Source organism: Ostrinia nubilalis, chromosome 28 (genome assembly GCF_963855985.1).
Source record: "Ostrinia nubilalis chromosome 28, ilOstNubi1.1, whole genome shotgun sequence".
In the NCBI taxonomy this organism is placed as follows: domain Eukaryota; kingdom Metazoa; phylum Arthropoda; class Insecta; order Lepidoptera; family Crambidae; genus Ostrinia; species Ostrinia nubilalis.
Genome location: NC_087115.1, coordinates 2,195,148 through 2,210,264, shown reverse-complemented (window position 1 = coordinate 2,210,264; position 15,117 = coordinate 2,195,148). Strand labels below are relative to the sequence as shown.

General features: G+C 41.3%; 1 protein-coding gene across 1 annotated transcript in view; it reads left to right on the top strand.

Annotated features, from left to right (window-relative positions):
• The window catches only part of LOC135085358 (nucleolar protein dao-5-like), a 58,916-nt gene that overhangs the window by 22,260 nt on the left and 21,539 nt on the right, over positions 1–15,117 (top strand). Inside the window, exons 9-16 of the mRNA XM_063980148.1 lie at positions 714–798; positions 1,224–1,301; positions 2,289–2,380; positions 4,726–4,837; positions 5,542–5,631; positions 7,472–7,607; positions 9,840–10,037; positions 12,103–12,231. Of these exons, the coding sequence (XP_063836218.1) occupies positions 714–798; positions 1,224–1,301; positions 2,289–2,380; positions 4,726–4,837; positions 5,542–5,631; positions 7,472–7,607; positions 9,840–10,037; positions 12,103–12,231 (920 nt within the window). The remainder of the gene's footprint in view (positions 1–713; positions 799–1,223; positions 1,302–2,288; positions 2,381–4,725; positions 4,838–5,541; positions 5,632–7,471; positions 7,608–9,839; positions 10,038–12,102; positions 12,232–15,117) is intronic.

Below are 15,117 nucleotides of genomic sequence, written 5' to 3'. Positions count from 1 at the left end.
GATCCGCAACGAACTAAGTCGCTGATATAGCCCGACGGATTAGCAAGCTGAAGTGGCAATGGGCAGGGCACATAGTACGCAGAACTGACGGCCGATGGGGCAGCAAGGAATGGAGGCCACGTTCTGGTTGGCAGCGTGTTTGAACACAAATAATTTGGTCGAATAGGTTACTAAATATTTTAGTACCACCAATAAATGTTGGTTATTCCCAGTGGTCCCCTCCAGGAACCTCATTGGGGACTACTGGGAATTTCTTAAGACAAGTGTCCCAGTCCCTCCCTTTTTATCAAATAAATGAATAAATTATGAAAATCGTATGGAAATCCGTTTGATAGTTTTTGATATTTGGACATTTTTCTAAATTAAGCCACCAGTGGAGTCGGCACTGGACGAGTTGACTTACTTGTCATATGTCCCCTAGATGGGGCAGAGGGCGTCCACAACAGTCCTCCATCGCGCTCGGTCTTGAGCTTCGCGTTTGATCTCGCTCCAAGTCTTGCCGATCTTCTTCGCCTCGTCTGCTACAGTGCGCCGCCAAGTTTGTTTGGGGCGATCACGTCTGCGTTTTCCTTGGGGGTTCCAATCTAGAGCCTGCTTGGGGATGTGATCTGGGTCCCTTCGAGGCAAGTGGGCATAGCCCATAAGCTTTGATGACTTATAACAAATAACGGTGTTAAAAACATCCTTTTATAATTGTATACTTATTGTTCCAGGGAGGAAGCACAGAGCGAGTGAAGGGAAAACGAGGGCGGCCTCGTAAGACGGACCAAATGACACACAAGCAGGGACAGCAACCTAGTAAGTAAACCCGGAGGTCTTGGGTTCGATTCCCCAGTAGTACAACGTAAGATTTTTAAGCGATTTTGCGAAAAATATAATGTTAGCTCACACGATAGGTCCCCATAGTTAATGTTTACTTTTCGTGGTGCAAAAAATTTAAGATTATTTGTCACCTGTCATCGGTTTTGCATTGGAGCTAATTCGATCTTTAATTTAGAGCATGTTCTTCTGATTAATTTCGTTGCGGGTCCAATGACAGTTTAACTTTCCCCCGGGACGAACTTGACCTTCACTGGTTGGGTTATTGGCGGTCAAGCTGTAGATCCTGACTACACAGGAGTTTCACTTAAGTAAATCCAGAGTCCTGGGTTACGTTCCCGATTGGTACACACAAATTGATGCTGCAAAAGGTACCTATTTTAAAAGAATTGTGTCTATTCCAGAGATTCGTGTCAGAAGTAACCTGATGCCAGTCAACACGGAACCGATCACACTCGACAGCGACGACGAGCCCGACTTAGGTTTGTATGAAATAAATAAATAATAAATAAATAAATAAATCTTTGGACAATTTCACACAGCGCCAGCTAGCCCCAAAGTAAGCAACTTAATGCTTGTGTTATGGGTGCTAGCTTAACGGATATACTACTTATATACTTTTTTTTTTTAAATACATACATATTATACATAGTCACACCCAGACCCGTCACAGAAATTAAAATTCATCATTTCAATTTCTGCCCGGCCGAAAATTCATTATTCATTAAAAAATTGAGATTGAAACTAATATCTATACTAAATGTATAAATAAACTTTATATATAATAGATAACATGTATTAAAGGCCGGCAGATCTATTCTCATAAATAAAACACTGAATACTCAACTTTCACACTATATTGCCTTTTTTAAATACAATTCATCATATAGCATCAAAAGCGCGCGGAGTCCTCTCCGCGCGTCCCTCTATCTCACGTTTGATCCTAGTGTGACGTGACATTGACATTACGTCAATGTCACTATGGCAACAGCTCATTGGCCACAACGATACCGTTATTTTAACGTTTTAGATTTTTCACAATTAACACATGTGATAATGATTGAGGGATCTTGGATCATTTGTCCAATAATCCCCTTTGCTAAAACCCTGAGGGTATTAAGAGGATTGGGCTTCAAACGATTAAAAGGGAGTTCTGAAACCCTTTGTGAACCTTTGAGTAAAAAAGGGATTTCTGAAACTATATTAAAAAAATATTTTTGCGAACCTCTCAGTAAATTAAGGGTATTTCTGGATCTTCTGTCAAAAAAACCGTTTGCGAAAAGTCTGAACGAATTAAGGGGATTGTTGGAATTTTTGTTCATGCATCCCTTTTGTGACCCCTTGAAAGATTTGTGTAACTTTATTCTAAATCCCCTTCATGAACCAAAAGGGGATTTCTGGAACTACAAAAAACTTCTTTTCAGGGTATTTTTTAACAATTTCTTTATAATAAGTCCATCCGTCCACAGGGTCACCGAGTCAAGCGTCTGACTCGCTAAGTCTGGACGAGAATCTGCGCGCGTTGCGACATATACACGAAAAGTACGCGAATATTGACAAGGTAACTCGTTCAAATCTACTATACAGGGTGTCCCGTAATGTAACGTCAAGCCGGAACTGGGTGTTGAGGCAAGTTGTGCTGGTTATCAGAAAAATATAAAAAAAAATCTATGTGGCATATTTTAAAAATAATAGGCATTTAAAAAAAATCAAAAAATTCTACTCCAGGTGACGGTCCTTTTACTCGTGTTGCCACAAATCTTCACTTTTTCCAAATTTTTTTTTTGTTATGTAACCCTGAATAATGCTTCTCTAAATTGTTATCAAAATTACAAAACCAGCTGCTCCAACTTGGATGAAAAAAATAGATTATTCCCAAAAAAAATATCAAAATAAAAATTTTGCCTAGTTTAAACTGACTGTACTGAAAAAAAATTGTACTACGCGAGTGTGGCAAGTGACGTCATAATTTGGCGCATTTAGTAAGGATTCCAAAATGGTATAACACTTTGTAAAATCTTGCTGTAATTGTCGACAATTTTTTTTTAATGGAAATAATCCCGTTTTTACCTTGGTTAAAAATATTATTCTAATGTGCCCAAAATTCAAGTTTCTGGCTTAAGTGAGATGGAGAAGCCATTTTAAAAGGTATGAGCAGGACGAAGAGGGCCATCTTACCAAGCAGGGATGTTATGGATATCCGTAACCGTAACCGAAACTATCGGATATCCGAAATAAAAAAATGTCCATAACCGTAACCGAAAGTGATTCAAAAGTTACGGATAGTTTCGGATAAAGGCCAAACTGCAAAACTCTATGAAATCTGCAGTATACACGCCGCAGCTGCAATGCCGCGCTGCCGATTTCATAGTTTTGCAGTTTGCGGTTGCAGTTTGCGGTCTGCGGCCCGTCTTGGAATTGTACCTTAAATCTTAATATTAGTTACCAATTTGTCTGGCATTCGCTGGCACCATCTAATATGCCAGCCTGTTTTACCTTTATCATACATAGGTGTCGTCTTAGTTGGTACATAAAGTAGCTATGTGGGTCACGCTCACGCAGCATCTTGCTATTAGTATTATACCTACATTTTTGAAATTCTAATAATTCCGTAACAGAAATTATCTGAGACTTTCGGATAATCCGAAATGATTTCATATCCGTGACCGTAACCGAAACCGGTATAATATTATTCTAATATCCGTAACCGTATCCATAACCGAAACTTCATATCCTTATTATCCCTGTTACCAAGTACAAGTGCAGGCAGAGCAGGTAGTAAAGGCGCGCGCGCACGGGTGACTTTTGTCACAGCACAACTACTAATTACTGTCATGGTGACAAAAGTTTCTGTGACTGACTGTACGGTAGTCAGTCACAGAAACTTGAATTTTGGGCACATTAGAATAATATTTTTTAACCAAGGTAGATAAAGCTAAAAACGGGACTATTTCCAAAAAAACAAAAATTGTCGACAATTACAGCAAAAATTTACCAAGTGTTATACCATTTTGGAATCCTTACTAAATGCGCCAAATTATGACGTCACTTGCCACACTCGCGTAGTACTTTTTTTTTTCAGTACAGTCAGTTTAAATTAGGCAAAATTTTTATTTTGAATTTTTTTTTTGGGAATAATGTATTTTTTTCATCCAAGCTGGAGCAGCTGGTTTTGTAATTTTGATAACAATTTAGAGAAGCATTATTCAGGGTTACATAACAAAAAAAAAATTTGGAAAAAGTGAAGATTTGTGGCAACACGAGCAAAAGGACCGTCACCTGGAGTAGAATTTTTTGATTTTTTTTAAATGCCTATTATTTTTAAAATATGCCACATAGATTTTTTTTTATATTTTTCTGATAACCAGCACAACTTGCCTCAACACCCAGTTCCGGCTTGACGTTACATTACGGGACACCCTGTATAAAAATAAGTCGGGTTTTCCTCCCTGACGCTATAACTCCAGAACGCACGAACCGATTTCCACGGTTTTGCATTCGTTGGAAAGGTCTCGGGCTCCGTGAGGTTTATAGCAAAGAAAATTCAGGAAAAATTTCAACAGAAAAGCGGGAAGGGGGTAAAACGGGATCCACGCGTACGAAGTCGCGGGCGGCCGCTAGTACTAAGTAAAAAAATACACACATTTTAACTTACGCCCGTATTCACAAACGATGCTTGCTTTTGTGAAGCAGCAAATTGAACGCACAGCGTTGAATATAGCTCTGTGATTGGTTCGTGTGTCACCCTATGCGTCCACGCGCACTGTGCGACCTCATAGTAATGTTTGTGAATACGGGCGTTAATCTATCCACTGTAGGTACCTTTCATCGTTTTGAACTTGATCTTCCGTCTATATCTTTAATTTTTTGTACCAGGATGACTTATATGAAGTTTCTTTGTACCAGGATGACTTATTCGAAGCGCACCTGCTACCCGCAAACTTTAAGAAACCGCTGTCGGAGCAAACGCAGCGGATTCGCGACGATGACGAGGTTCTCTCCGTGAGGAGTTCCGAAGGTAACGGTTGTACTTTGTCCCCTTGTCACTTGTCCCCACAAAACTTGTCACTTGTCCCCTTATACTTGTCACTTGTCCCCATAACATTTGTCACTTATCTTATCCCCTTGTGTCCAAAATATCGTCACATGTCCCCTTATACTCTAGACGTCTAGACACTTGTTTCCATAACACTTGTCACTTGTCCCTGTAATACTTCTCTTGTCACTTGTCCCCATAACATTTGTCACTTATCCCCTTGTATCCATAACACTTGTCACTTGTCCCCATAACACTTGTCACTTGTCCCCTTAATACTTGGCACTTGTCCCCACAACACTTGCACTTGTCCCCATAACAGTTGTCACTTGTCCCCATAACACTTGTCATTTGTCCCCATAACACTTGTCACTTGTCCCCATAACACGTCACTTGTCCCCATAACACTTGTCACTTGTCCCCTTAATACTTGTCACTTGTCCCCATAACACGTCACTTGTCCCCATAACACTTGTCACTTGTCTCCTTAATACTTGTTACTTGTCCCCTTAATACTTGGCACTTGTCCCCACAACACTTGTCACTTGTCCCCATAACACTTGTCACTGGTCCCCATAACAATTGTCACTTGTCCCCTCAATACTTGTCACTTGTCCCCATACAAATGAAACCTAATCTTTACTTCTCGTCACAGAATAATATACGATTTATAATATTGTTTCCAGGTAACGCATCAGTGAAAGAGCTTGACACAAGAGTTGAGAAGCTGGAAGACAGCTCCAATTCGGATTCCGATAGCAGCAGTTCTGGATCTGGTAAGTAATAATTCAAATTCACCATTTATTTATTTATTGTAAAAGCTTTTATGCACTACAAAGACTTTTTCGCCTAGTTAACATACAATTATTTTAGATAATAGCTGTGCTCGTGAAAAACCCTTATCATTAATCACCTTATTGAATACATATACACGGTATTTAATGAAAAAAGTGTGTTACACACTAAGGCCCAGAACATACTGTGAAACGCAACTGCAACGTAACTGCAACTTTGTGATGATTCTGATGAATGAAACTGAAACTGAAAGTTTCAAACTGGTCGCGTCATGTGTGGTCTCTCAACGGACGCTATGGTAGAGACTTAGATGCAACTCAAAAGTAACTAGCAGTTGCAGTTTCGTTGCAGTTGCGTTTCACCGTCTGTTCTGGGCCCAAGAATCGGTCAAGCCGTCTCGGTGGAGTTTTTTTAAAAACTGACACGAGAATGTTATTGGGTAAAGCCTGGTCCGTGAGCACGTAGAAACTTTTCCAATGACCCCAAAGCTACCCATCCTTATCGCTCGCGCGTAATTATATTGCTGTCGCGACTGTGCGACGCGCGCCCGCAGTGAGTGTGCGAGCGCGACAGCAACATTACTACGCGCGAGCGATAAGGATGGGTAGCTTGGGGTCATTGGACAAGTTTCTACGTGCTCACGGACCAGGCTTTAGTATGCATTTAGCAAACTTAGTAGTCAGATTCTTTATTATAAGCTTAGTGCATATGCATAACTGAGTCAGTGCTTGAGGTATTATGGGAGCGGCACGGGACGGGTGACATGACGTGACAGAGCATACAAGCACAAAATATAACAGAAGGTAAACTCCATACTAAGCGCGCTCGAGCCACGCACACATAGACACCGCTCACGTACGCGTTATCAAGACTGTCTCGGACGAATGCGAGGCGCGACTGCGTTCGCTTGAGTGACGCTGCTCACGCGTTTGTGAAATTATTATTTTTGTGCGAAAATGAGTGAAAAACAAAAAAGGGGTATTATAACATTTGTTAAGTAGATGGTTACTTACACTCAACATTAAAAACTAAATTTTCGTTTTTTAAACTACCAATTGATTCCGGGAGGTAAGTAAGGTATTTATTTGTATTTCAATAGTTCGCTTAACGTTGACAAATTGAAAGCCAACTCAATTATTAGGAATATCGAAGTGTTTTAAAGAGGTTTTAGGAATTATTGGATAATAGTGTCAACCACCCAACTACATACTACGTGATACTACTTCCTTCTCGTGTATTTGTTTGCAAACTATTACTATAATAATAACGTACTAAACATAACTACATAATTATACGTCGATAATGTGGATATCTGTTATTGTCTTTCTTCCATAGTATTAAAAGTTTCATTTTTCTATCATAACGAAATTAACGCAACACGTGACAAGACAACCCTAGTGCAACGGCCGAGCGCAGGTATGCGAAGCGAAGTACATACATGAGTTTACCTTCTGTTATATTTTGCGATACAAGTCTGAAGCACATCTGAAGTCTCGCTGACGTTTGACATCACTACATCACTCATCGCCGCTCCCATACCGCAGGCACTGACTTAGTCAAACGCCAGATCTATTCTAACAGTGTGACTTAATGGAATTTTTACACAAGCGGTTTGGTCGGTTTTTAATCAAACAAAGACTTATAAGGATGTCTTACACCGTTCGTATCAGCCAAAACACGTCCACTGCTGGACAAGGTTTTCCACAAAGACCGGTTCTACGCCGCCTGCATCCAGGAACCTCCCGCGACCTTCACCAGATCGTCGGTCCACCTAGTCTTGTACTTTCGTATTTCTCACAATCTTCTCCATTCTTCTTACAGGCAGTTCCAGCTCTGGCTCTAGTTCAGGCTCCAGTTCCGGCAGTTCCAGCTCTTCGGACAGTTCCGATTCGTCCGACGACGAGGCGCCCAAGACTGAACCGCCGCCGCAGAACAACACATCTATTGAAGACGACCAGTGAGTGTTTCATTGCAATTCGGACACCTATCCGGACCGCCCGGACAGCTCGAATCCGAGCAGCTCGGACTGTAGTTCCGATTCGTCGAATACTTCGAAGCGAGCACGTAGAATATTGTCCAATGACCCCAAGCTACCCATCCTTATCGCTCGCGCGTAATTATATTCCTGTCGCGACTGTGCGACGGGCGCCCGCAGTGAGTGTGCGAGCGCGACAGCAACATGATTACGCGCGAGCGATAAGGACGGATAGCTTAGGGTCATTGGACAAAATTCTACGTGCTCACAGACCAGACTATACCACTAGTGATTTTTTGGATAGTTCGAATTCGGACAGGTATCCGGACAGCCCGAACAACATCTCTGGAAAACGACAAGTGAGTCGCTAGTTTATATTCGGACAGTTATAATTTGTGGTAAATTCAGTGAACTGCTCCTGAATCAAATGTGCCTACTACTGCTTTTTCTATTTATTTATATTAACCGGCAGACAGTGGTGACTGAGTTTGTTGCGGCGCTTCTCAGCACTTGCCAAATGTTGGTCTCGAAGCGCTGGTAGGGTAAAAAGATTATGAGACATGTAGAGGCTCCTTAAGAGCAAAATGACGATTTGTAAGAACTATTTATTAGTCTAAACAAATAAAGAAATTTTGACTTTGACTTTGACTTTAAGTGGTACGAGTTCAGACATTAAATCTGGACAGCTCTGACGAGTGTAACCCGGACAGCTACTACCCGCAAAGTTACAATGCGGACAGGTACAATTCAGATAGGTACTATTCGGACATTGAAAATCACACAACGGGTTTCAACGGTTTTAGTTCGGACAGTTCCAATTCGTCCGACGACGAGGCGCCCAAGACTGAACCGCCGCCGCAGAACAACACATCTCTTAAGGACGACCAGTGAGTGTTTCATTGCAATCCGGACACCTATCCGGACCGCTCGGACAGCTCGAATCCGAGCAGCCCGGACAGTTCCGATTCGTCGAATACTTAGAAGCGAGCACGTAGAATATTGTCCAATGACCCCAAGTTACCCATCCTTATCGCTCGCGCGTAATTATATTGCTGTCGCGACTGTGCGACGGGCGCCCGCAGTGAGTGTGCGAGCGCGACAGCAACATAATTACGCGCGAGCGATACCAGATACACAGACCAGACTATACCACTAGTGAATTTTTGGATAGTTCGAATTCGGGCAGGTATCCGGACAGCCCGCATCCGTAAGTCGCTAGTTTATATCCGGACAGTAATAGTTCGAGTGGTACGAGTTCAGACATTGAATCTGGACAGCTCTGACGAGTGTAACCCGGACAGCTACTACCCGCAAAGTTACAATTTGGACAGGTACAATTATTGAGACAGGTACAATTGAGGGCTACCTAAGTAAACTCCGACAAACTTTACTTCGACATTACGTTACTCCGACATTTCTGAATATCGACATGACTTTACTTTGACACTACACTACTCCGACAAAGGATATTCGCCTTTGTCTAAGTAGTGTAGTGTCGAAGTAAAGTCATGTCGATATTCAGTAGTGTCGGAGTAACGTAATGTCGAAGTAACGTTTGTCGGAGTTCAGTTTTTGAGCCGGACCACTCGATAATTTATAATTTACTAGCTTTTGCACGCGGCTTCACCCGCGTGAAATTTAGTTTCACATGTCACATATCATCATAAATTATACAGTAGGCGCGCGAGTTCATGTCCATCCTGAGGAATGCGGTAGTGCTGTTACCTAACTAATTATGCTAATGTCGATATCGATAATTATTACCAATTAAGTAGGTCAACCTTATCTACTTATTCCATATTTTTTGCAACTTATTAGTAAGTATAAGTAAATAAGTAAGTAAGTAAGGCCCCGATGGACATGAACTCGCGCGCCTACTGTAGGCTATAGGTATTTTATTCTGGGTTATAAACAATAATACTGTAAAGTGTCAACAAAATCCGTTCTGTAGTTTTTGGGTGAAACAGTAACAAACATCCAGACATCCAAACTTTCGCATTTATAATATTAGTAAGATATATTCCCTATTTATATCTCCACAGCACAAAAGATGTTATACACCATTTTTCCATTCCTACTAGCTGACTCGGCGAACTTCGTACCGCCAATAAAAAAAACAAGTTCATCAGAGATTCTAATGGCAAAAAATTTTTCCAATCGGTCCACTAGTTTCGGAGCAACATACAAATTACTAACCTAACAAAATCCTTCCAGATCGTTCGGCGCGTGGTCATACAGCGGTGGCAACCAGTCGGACGCGTCGGATTCCGACCCGGAGCGCGCGGGCGACCCGGGTTCGATGCCCCGCGCGAGCGAGCACGACGAGATCAGCGAGAGCGACAACGAGTCGGCCGACAAGAGCTTCCAGTGTCACATATGTCGGAAGTGGTACTCTACTAGGGTTACCCTTAAGTAAGTACTAAAATATAATCATATCTTATTACTATCCTACTTCCTACCCTTTGTCGCACTACCATATCCTAAATGGTACTATCCTATCCTGCTTGCTACTGTCCTATCCTTCTTGCTACTCTCCTATCCTACGTCTCACTATCCTATCCTACTACTTGCTATCCTATCCTACTCCTTGCTATCCTATCCTACTTTTAGCTATCCTACTTCCAGCTTCCTACTATCCTCTCCTACTTGCTACTATCCTATCTACTATCTATCCTACTCCCAGCTATCTTACTATCCTATCCTACTTTCTACTATCCTATCCTATCCTACGTCCCACTATCCTATCCTACTCCTTGCTATCCTATCCTACTGTCCTATCCTATTCCCAGCTGTCATATCTTACCCCCAATCGTCCTATATTACACCCAGCTGTACTATGTTACTTCCAGCTGTCCTATATTCCTATTCTATCCTTACTCTCAGTTATCCTACTGTTCTCTCCTACTCCGTGCTATCCTGCTCCCTATCTATCTACCCTCCGCCTTAAGCCCCTGCGTGTGACCTTCTTGTGACTTCCTACTTACCTACGCTACGTTCGACTACACTATCCTTATCCCAGCTATCCTATGTTACTTCTTACTATCCTATCCTACTATCCTGCTCCCTACCCTTCGCCCTAAGACCCTACAGTAACCTGTCCCGGAGCGCGCGGGCGACCCGGGTTCGATGCCCCGCGCGAGCGAGCACGACGAGATCAGCGAGAGCGACAACGAGTCGGCCGACAAGAGCTTCCAGTGTCACATATGTCGGAAGTGGTACTCTACACGGGTTACGCTCAAGTGAGTATTAATCTTAGCTTACTATCCTATCCTACTCCCTGCTATCCTCTCCTACTTGCTGCTATCCTATCCTACTCTTAGCTATCTTACTTCCAGCTATCCTACTATCCTCTCCTACTTCTTACTATCCTATCTACTATCTTACTGTTCTATCCTACTATCCTATCCTACGTCCTATTAACCTACGCTACGTTCTACTACACTATCCTACTTCCTTCTATCCTATGTTACTTCTTACTATACTATTCTGCTTCCTACTATCCTCTCCTACTTCCTGCTATCCTATCCTACTCCCTGCGATCCTATCCTACTTCTGTTTATCCTATCCTACTTTCTACCCTACATCCCACTCTCCTATCCTACTTCCTACTATCCTATGCTACGTTCTACCGTATCCTAATCCCTGCTACCCTATCCTACTCCCTGCTATCATATACTACTCGAGCACGACGAGATCAGCGAGAGCGACGAGTTGGCCGATAAAAGCTTCCAGAGTCACATAATATGTTGCAAGTGGTACTCTACTAGGGTCACGCTCAAGTGAGTGTTAGGATAGAATCATATCTGACTATACTCCTATCCTGTGCCTACCATACTTCCTACCCTATGTATGACCTACTTCTGCCTTATAACTTTCCTACCCTACCACTTACTATCCATGCTTCTATCCTACTCCTAGCTATCCGAAATATTTGTTATGCGCATTTTTAGGGCCCTGTAACTTCATTATTTGTAGATAAAATATACATATTTTCATGATTCTTTCACAAATATTATTGGTTTTATTGGCTTATTCCACTATTCCCCGTTGACAATCCCCGTCAACGGGGATTAGTGAACTTTTTGTTCACTTTTCCCCGTTAACGCCAATTGGAACTTATAATGGGGAATAATGAACTAAAAAGTTCATTTAAAATAGTAAGACACGGGTCTTAACGCGACGTTTATTAATGAGTTCATTAATCCATATTACGTTCAAAATAAAAACCTAATATAACGGGAATAGTGACTGAGTTTCTTGCGCTGCTTCTTAGCACTGGCCCATTTATTGTCCTGAAGCAGTGGTAGGGTTAATATTGGGACGTGTAAAAGTGCTTTTTTAAAGCCTATTTGCAAAAATAAATGAATTTTATTTTATTTTAATTTTATGTCAACGGGGAATGGTGGAATAAGCCGTTTTATTAATAGAAAAAAACTGGATACATCTTCATTATTAATTACCACAATTTCTTCCACAGAATCCACAGACGCATCCATCAGAACCGCGGTGGCGCGAACTCACGAGCCCGGACGCGCTCGTCCGAGCGCTACGAGTGTGACTGTTGCAGCGAGACCTTCAGCCGCCGCGAGAAGCTCTGGGAGCACAAGTTAGTATAAAAAAAACTCATATAATTAACTTTAAAAAAAAAAAAAACCGACTTCAAATGCGTGAACACAAAAAAAAACTAAAAATTAAAAATATTGCGTATAAAAAAGTTCATCCCCAATTTTCCACCCTTGGGGGTGAAATATTTTCTTCAAATTCGCATGAAACCACCCTTTTGATAATACCTATTCAACAAAAAAATAATCGTTCAAATTGATTTATAATCGGCGGAGATATTGCGTATAAAAATGTTCATCCCCAATTTTCCACCCTTGGGGGTTGTTTTTTCTATTATTAAATTTAAATGGGACCACCCTTGAGGTATTACCTATACGCCGAAAAAAGATTTGTTCAAATCGGTTCATAATTGGCGGAGTTATCGCGTAACAAACATAGAAAAAAAAAACATACGGGTCGAATTGAGAACCTCCTCCTTTTTTGAAGTCGGTTGAAAAACTCATTCATTTCTGCAAATAGGCTTTAAAAAGCACTGTGGCGACATCTAAGATACGCCACTACAAACCTGTACCAACAGATGGCGCTGTTACGACTGCACTATGGCACACTCCGCCGCTCATACAAACCTGCATCGCGGTGACGGAGTTTTCTACCCTGCCAAGTACATATAGACAAATCAAGATGGTGTAAATTGGACCTTGGTCCCCGAGCATAACACCCGCTCGGAAGGAAGCACTAACATCTAGCTTCCTTATTGTGGTTGAGTATCATATCCCACAACACTATTACACCCTACCACTGCTTCAGGACAATAAATGGGCCAGTGCTGAGAAGAAGCAGCGCAAGAAACTCAGTCAGTAATGTCAGCCTCTTTTTCAAAGGTTTACATGCTTTAAAATATACATTGTTATAAATACACTCGACGTCAAATAAATCGCACCTCCCGCGACAAGCATTTTCAAACGTATGCATCCCCACTTCCCACCAATATTGGTACCATTTAAAAGCCTAGTTCTAACCTTCATTTCATTAAAGGAAAGGTTTTTAAATCAAAAATGTGTCTTTAGCAGGATCCAGAGTCACTTCTTCAAAAAATAGGTAGTTACGCTAGAGCCAACTTTTATGGCTATAAAACTGTTAAGTTGGGTTTAATGAGGAAGATGAGTGTAATTATTTTATAATGTAAAAAGATGAAACATAAAATATAAAAAATATTAGTGAAAGAATTTTTTCGATATCTCAAAAACTGAATTTTCTATGGGCATTCAGAGTTGGATGTTTTAAAAATCCACTCGCACTTGACCGTTTAGCGCGTGACGTCACACCGCCCGTTACCTCCGCCGGGATGGCATTGCTCCTTAGCGCGCTCATAGACTCGTACAGTCATTTCGAGTTTTATAGAATTATGGAGTAAAAAATACCATGCAGATATTGTATAGTAACCCTTTTATACTAATACAATGGTTAGTGCCCCAGAAAATTACTTTTAAAGCTAAGAAAAGCTGATAAATACATAAATGGTGTAAGTTAACGAAAAGGGAGAAAGCGTTATCTACAAAAACCAGTCGATATTACTGCAAAGATCATTTTAATGCGAGTACCTACCTAAAGACAAAACACCTACCATTGTATATTTTTCATTACAAATTTTTTATAAAGTATTTTAGTGACATTTTATTTGAAACAGTAGACAAAAAATAGAGAAACAAAACACGAGGCACGCACGCAGATGGGTTACTTAAAAAGTACATTGAATCCTTTGAAACTTTAAAGACAATAAGACAATACTAAAAACTCTCTATCTACTTTAGCCCTTGTTATTGACTATGTTTTATGGTGGTAAAATAATGTTGTCGCTTCTTTGAGTTATCGATAAAAATCTATACGAACAAAATGTATTAACACATACTTTTCATTCTTGTGACAATCCGCCTGTAGAAGTCAAAGAGATAATAATACTCTAGAATAGAGTTATCGTCATCATCATCGTCATCTCAGCCACAGAACGTCCACTGCTGAACATAGCCTCCTCCAATAACTTCCACATAATATCGCACAGTTGGTAGAGGCCTGCATCCAGCGCCTCCCTGCTATCTTTATCAGGTCGTCGGTCCACCTTGTGGGTGGACGTCCTACGCTGTGTTTTCCGGTACGTGGCCTCCACTCCAGAACCTTTCTGCCTGGGGCAGAGCTGCGGCAGGTTATACAGAAAACTAAGGAAGGAGTATAACTTGCCACTATGCTTGACGTTCGTGGAATATGAGAAGAAGGCCTTCGATTCGATCGAAACTTGGGCAGTGCTGCAGTCTCTCCAGCGGTGCCATATTAATTATCGCTACCGTTGCTGACGATATTGTGGTCATGGCACTCATGGCAGAGTTGCTGGAAGACCTCGGCACAATGCTCAAAGTCCTTAATCGAATATATCGGAACAGGTAGGCATTCGGATGAATACGAACAAAATGAAGCTTATGTCGAACTGCGCCCTACTCAGTTTCGTTTCGGAGCTTGATTCTCGCGATTGTTGACAAGTATTGTCTACCTTAGACAAACGATTAATAGCCCGACGGATTAGCAAGCTGAAATAGCAATGGGCAGCTAGGGCACGTAGCTTAGTACGCCGAATAGAGTTATCTGCAATAGAAATAAAGACGAGAGATACGAAGATTCAAGTAGAACAGAAAAAGAAAGACGTAACAGACTCAAACTATAAAAATCAGGAAAAACGTTGACGACCCTCGATAGAGTTAGAAACCAGTTTTAACTGTGAAAAAACATACTGTACCTTACTTCCGATTCATGATCGTACACCGATTCCATAGAAAGTTACAAAGTGTATACTAATAACTTTTAAAGTGAACAAAAAAAATCATCAAGCCCGATGGACTGATCTTTGTGTCAGATGGTTATGGTGGTAGTACTACTGACA